At 37.6% G+C, this 6,420-nt stretch overlaps 1 protein-coding gene across 1 annotated transcript; it reads left to right on the top strand.

Moving 5' to 3' along the window:
* Positions 1 to 2,543: 2,543 nt before the first annotated feature.
* Positions 2,544 to 5,689, top strand: lbx2 (ladybird homeobox 2). The gene is made up of 2 exons (XM_048164094.1): positions 2,544 to 3,401; positions 4,585 to 5,689. The coding sequence occupies exons 1-2, from the start codon at positions 3,074 to 3,076 to the stop codon at positions 5,028 to 5,030; spliced, it is 774 nt and encodes a 257-aa protein (XP_048020051.1). The 5' UTR covers positions 2,544 to 3,073; the 3' UTR covers positions 5,031 to 5,689.
* The last annotated feature ends 731 nt before the right edge of the window (positions 5,690 to 6,420 follow it).

Raw genomic sequence — 6,420 nt, 5'->3', positions numbered from 1 at the left:
GTTTAAATTAGGCCAAAGAAAACCTTTCGAATTAGCGCTGCTGCGCTCGAGACCGTCAGGATCCTCTCAGAGCAGTTTGGAGAAGAGAGATGGCGGGATTATCTTTAGAACTAATAATGCTCGCGCATTTGAGAGAAATGTAACACCATGTTCAGCTTCGGTTTCTCTACCCGCCCTCTGTGGGGTAATGCGAATGTGCTATTGTTGGCGCTGAAGGGCATCATTCTCCCTATCAGAAATCCTATCCATCCACATTACATTAATACCCATGTATCGTTTAATAGGTTTAGCAGCTTTCCTCTGACCTGACATTCTGAGGTAACCAATTCGTTAAGGATATCTCAACCCGACTGGACTAATAAGAATAATTATTATGAGGCCTATTATTAATGCATTCACTTCCACATTTTAACCCAGACAACAGTTTGCTTGTTATATTTTCATTTGTAATTTTTGACAGTAATGTCAGAATGTAATGTAGGCTAATGTCTGTTTTTCTATAGGCTAATGACATTTCTCTTGATATTTTAATTCATAATGGGATCTGTACAAACATAAAATGTCACTTAAATGGAATTTAAAATAGCTTTAGTTATATTTGTGTGTGTGTGTGTGTGTGTGCATTCGAAAATGTATTAAAAAAAAAAAACAAATAGATCATTTAAAATGTGTGACACGATTCATTAGCATGTTTTGTGTAGTCTGGTAAGATACATTTGTTCAATGCATTGTTGCTCATTTGCCATAAAATATTCTATTGAGTTTGGCTCCATCGCCCACGTCGACCGGTCTGGACCCACACTAATAGAATGTCGTGCTGTTTTACTGCTCGTGAGTAGTTTGGCTCGTTTCAGTCCCTGTACGGATGTCACCATATGGTGCTCTTGGCACGGACAATGCGATATTCCTACAAACTGGCCATACATCGCAAATGACTCGTGTAAGAGAGACATCTATCACCCTAATCGATTATTGAAACCCTGTTAAATATTATCAGATGTCAACATCGCCACTTGTTTTATTGACCAATGTTTTATATTTATGGGGAGACCACCAAAATATTCACCAGTCTACAGGCCTCAGCAAGGTTTAACAGGAAATTACCTATAGAAAATTATCTTATTTTATATCTTATTATATATATATATATATATATATATATATATATATATATATATATATATATATATATATATATATAGGTCAATGCTAAATATTTTTGTGCAGATTTGTTGTTCATTTTAATCAAACAACAAGCAATAAAACTAAAGAGCTAACTGTATGAAAAATATTTGTGAGCAAATAATAAAAAAAGTGTTATTAATTAATCTTTGCTTTTGTACTAGGCTTTACATTAACTTAATTACATGTGTATAAGGTACAAGATTTTATATGTGCATAAGGACATATCTGTATTTTGTCAAAGCAAGCTGAAACCAGGAAAAAAAAAAAAAAAAAAAACATCTCGCATAATAAATACAATGTAGCACAAAGAAAACACGAAGTGCGGTGGAAGAATATGTGTAAAAATATATTTTATTTTGTTGATCCGTTTCTTCTTTTCAAGTATCATTACATTGCTCTCTTCTATTTAGTGCTGTCTTAAAACTTCAATTTAATGTTTTAAAGCAAGAACGCGATTTCGTCTTACCTGCATCTTCATATCAGGCGCACTGCGTTTCTCCAGAGTCCCACGAGCATCATTTGAAATCTTGTCCGACGCTGAGCGTGTCAGAACAGCACTGCTATATAGTATGCTGCTTTTTCTCCCCTTTACCCACGTGCATTTTCACAAATTCATAGAATTGGGCTGCCGTGCTGACTGGGATGTTACTGAATTTTTTTGTGTGTATAGGAAATCCTATAATAACAGTCACCTTTTACCATTCTTGGTCAATATCCTGCTTTAATACGCAAGATAATTAAGAATAGCCTAAATACAATTTTTCACATGCATAGCCTATTTAAAAGGCTTAAAACAACCGCTTATAAAAATAGTGTCGGTGCTTAGGCAAGATCAACACTCAACACATATATAGCCTATATATATATATATATATATATATATATATATATATATATATATATATATATATATATATATATATATATGTGTGTGTGTGTAGGCTATGTTACGTTACATATATAGGCTATATACGTTTGTATAATGTAAATGTTGTCCGCATCTCATGCAGTTTGCTTCTCGATAAAGTCAATAGAAAGCATTTTTATTGGACTGAAACGATCACATGCCTTGCATTCTGATCTCGTGTGTTCTGATGACAGCTATACACGAGGTGTGAGAAAATGATGCTGTCATAATATCCTCCAAAACTGCAATAATCACATCCTACAATATTTCAGTAATTAGCGAGTTGTTCCTACATGCCCATCAACTCTTGAATATCTTAAACAGGCCTTTTAATTCTCAATGTTCATCAATGCTTTGTTGAATTTTTATTGTATTGTATTATTATTTTTTATTTTGCACTAGACACAGATTCGAACACACGTTCACATACAGAATGCTAGTGTTGGTGTTAATGAGCACACACTCTCCCTTTTCAGGGAGGTATACGCGTGGAGCACGTGGTTCGCCCTAAGTGGGAGTGGGATGCATCAACAGATGCATAAACATCCCGAGCCATCTCCCCTCTCTTTAAACTTCAGGGGGAAACTCCTCCTATTCTCGGTCCAATTCATTATTATGGTCTGGCCCTTTAAGACGGAGCAGCGGGTCAGCAAGTAGTGTAGTGTTTCTCTAATTGAACTTCACAAAAGCAATCAACAAGAACTCGTTAGCGGTTGCTTGCTGTTTTGAGCCTCCTTCAGACACGGCTACACATGGTGAAGATTTTCATGGAGCAGCTCAGAGAACACCGGAGCCGCATATGAGGACTAAACTTCGGGTGCCTCCTGTGACTCCTGAAGCATGGTGCTTTTGGAGAGCCACTTCAGAGTGAGGAAGAACAACGATTCTGTTTAAAGAGAGGAATAGACAAGGCTTTTGTATGCATAAACAAGTTTGAGCGAACTAGGTGACTTCTATTCGAAATAGTTTCTTGGGACTGAGATGACCTCCAGCTCTAAAGACATGAAGGCAGGCTCCGTTTTGCAGTCCAGCGGCGAGGAGAGGCGGCGGGGTCCCTTGGACCAACTCCCACCTCCGGCCAACTCTAACAAGCCTCTCACCCCGTTCAGCATTGAGGATATCTTAAATAAACCGTCCGTCAAAAAGTCCGTCGGTAGTCTGTGCCCTCCGCGGGTGCTGGAGAAAGTGACCGGCTCGAGTGCGTCTCGGAACGGTATCAGCGCTCCGTCCTCGCCGTTATGCGCTCTGGAGGAACTGGCGAGCAAAACATTTAAGGGTCTGGAAGTCAGCGTTATACAAGCTGCAGAAGGTAAAATGTTTTGTCCTTTTTTTATAGAGAGAGAAATTTATGCGTTTGCATTGTGTTTACGAGTTTCAAATGCGCAGGTTTACTGACACTTGGAAGTGTCTGTAAGCTATGTGTATTTTACAATTGATATCGAATGCTTATTTTTATTAGCATATAAAAAATCAATAATATAAAGTATATACAAAATATACACATATAACATAAATATAGGCTACTTTTTAGTCAAAATCATTGATTTTTTTTTTTAGGTTCAGTGATTACCTTCCCGCAAACACATTTTCAGATATTAAATTTCCCCTGATATATATATATTTTTTTCTGAAGTAAAAGTCGATAGCGATTCCTCGAGTGTGACTGTCAGTATTTCAGGATTTTCTACAGAAATAAGTTCTTAGATCTAAAAAGAAAAATTCCAAAGCCTTTATTTTCATAGATTTAGCATTTACAAGAATGTTAAAGAGATTGAAATCGTTCATGTTCGGTTGACATTTACACAAAATGCCGTTCGTGAATCCTGACGTTCGTGTTGACATTGCAGAACTGTCTTAGCCTATATAGTGGGTCACACTAACGGTTAAGGTCGTCTGTAATTAGACTGAGGTCAGTTCTGTCGCGTGATAGGCTGCTTGATTAACACATAAAATATTTCGAATTTACTTGGCAATCAATAGTTCAGATGTTTTGGAAAGTTTCTCCCCCTCTTTTCAAGAACAGCTGTTATGCAGCTGGAATGAACAACTGTGGCCTATCACATAACACAACAGTGTGTACACTCTTAAAAATAAAGGTTCTAATTTGAACCAAACAGCTTTTTGCAGCGTAATTCCATAGCAGAACCTTTTTAAGTTTTACAAGAAAAAAAAAATCATCTACAGTCTGTTCTGGTGCTTTAAAGATCCTTGAAACCAAAACACTGATCTAAAGTGAACCTCTAATTTTAATCTCCAGAGAACCACATAGCAAGTACAATATACAGCCAAAAATAAGACCATTGAAGTACTTCCAAACAATGCTTTCACTAGTTAAAAATAGGGATTTTTTTTTCTTTACAGAAAAAAGCATTAGCTTTATAATATTTGTGAATTATTTACTAATGAAAGTCATTGTAAATTGTGACCCAGTAGCCCTCACACATCACCTGCGATATTCCTGGAAATCAACTCTCTTTTCTTTCTATTTAAAGGTCGCGAACATCTCAACGCCTTCGGCCAAAGACAGGCCTCCAAAAAACGACGGAAGTCCCGCACAGCCTTCACAAACCACCAGATCTACGAGCTGGAAAAGCGCTTTTTGTACCAGAAATACCTGTCACCGGCCGACAGAGACCAGATCGCACAGCAGCTGGGTCTGACCAACGCACAGGTCATCACCTGGTTCCAGAACCGACGGGCCAAGCTCAAGAGAGATCTGGAGGAGATGAAGGCGGACGTGGAGTCTCTCAAGAAAATTCCGCCGCAGGCATTGCAGAAACTGGTGTCCATGGAGGACATGGAAGACCCTCACGGTGGCTCGGGGCCCATTTCTCCCAGTCTCTCCCCGAGAGCCTTCCCACAGTCCCCTTCCTCATCCAGAGGCCAAACCACAGACGAGTTCTCAGAGGAGGACGAGGAAATCGAGGTGGACGATTAAAAGCAGGCCCTTGTTTTCAGAGAAGGGCATTTTTCACAACTTTTGCACGGACTCTGCGGAAGAACTTGACATGCAAGCAAAGGTTTCTGTCTCCCTTATTTTTAATTTATTGAAAGGACCTCTACGCTCTGATGTGCAGTTCGAAGACACGGCTGAAGGAATACGCTTTCATAAGATCTGAGAAATGCTTAGAGATAAATGGTACAGTATCAAGACTGCGACATGTGTATGTACATTTTAAGCTTTATTTCTCAGCTCGATTTTCGAAGGAAACGTGTGCAATTGTTTACACCGTTCAACACACCTCTGTAGAACCTCTATGCCAAAAGTGATTTTCAATTAAATTCTCAGCTGAATAGAATTATATATTTATAAATAATTTCAGAACATAAAAAAGTCACCGGAAAGCGAATTTATTCAATCTTGATTCTACGTTGTAATTGTCAAGACTCATTTCCCAAAGTTTTACATTATATATCCCAGTCCCTGCACAATTACAGGCATTATTAACAAATAAAAAAAAGAAATGTATGTCCAAAACAATGCAAGGGAAAGGTTGTGTATATATATAACAAGTTATGATGCATCTAACTCGTTAAATTTATTGTAACATTCTATTTAATCTTCATTTATGTAAATAAAGGGTATATGTAATTTCACTATGTTTCCTTACCTTGAGTCAGAATGCATTGTATACTGAGCTGAATTATAAAATAATAATAATAATAATAATTCTCCCACCCATAAATTAGTGGATATAGGAAATCCATTGTTCTTTGTTAAAACATTTTTCATTATAATGCCACAACAACATCTTTGTTTCCATTCATTTCACTCATCACAAAGAAGTCTCCTTTTTTACCAATTTTTCTTCATTGGTATTAAAGTCAAAGTGGTTAAAAACTTAGCACCTTCAAAAAATTTGGACAGCAATTCAATTTAAGTTTAATATTTTAGTGGCATGCTTATTTTACAGTGTAATGACTTTATTTTATGCAAATGATTTTATGGCACACTCTGGAGTTAAACAGCTGAGAGAGGCAGAGCACTTTTACACATCGGTTCATTGTGTGTGTTAAGAGTGTTTGTGTGTGTTAAGTGCCTGAAGCTTAATTAGGACACTTGAACAAGGTCCCCCCTCTCACATTGTCACGAGGACAACATAAAGCTTGCTTTCCTCCTCGCGCCATATGGTTTATGAATCTTCTCTAACACAAACTAGTCAACATGATTGATTAGGTTAACCCGCCTTTGAGTGCGCATTAACAGTTTCAGTCGGTCGAGCCCAAATAATACCCCACATCTGTGCCCGTGTGTTAAAAACGCCCATGAATAGCAAATGATTTGCATGCGGTTCCTAATGAATAAATCTCAATGGGAAGCCGGTGGA

Source organism: Megalobrama amblycephala, linkage group LG17 (genome assembly GCF_018812025.1).
Source record: "Megalobrama amblycephala isolate DHTTF-2021 linkage group LG17, ASM1881202v1, whole genome shotgun sequence".
NCBI classification, from domain to species: Eukaryota; Metazoa; Chordata; class Actinopteri; order Cypriniformes; family Xenocyprididae; genus Megalobrama; species Megalobrama amblycephala.
This window is presented reverse-complemented; position numbering and strand designations above follow the sequence as displayed.

What these genes read in the sequence shown, in the direction of transcription:
- lbx2 (XM_048164094.1), top strand. Translation starts at nt 3,074, where the DNA reads ATGACCTCCAGCTCTAAAGACATGAAGGCAGGCTCCGTTTTGCAGTCC. An exon ending in CGTTATACAAGCTGCAGAAG is followed by an intron (nt 3,402 to 4,584) that starts GTAAAATGTTTT and finishes TTCTATTTAAAG; the next exon opens with GTCGCGAACATCTCAACGCC.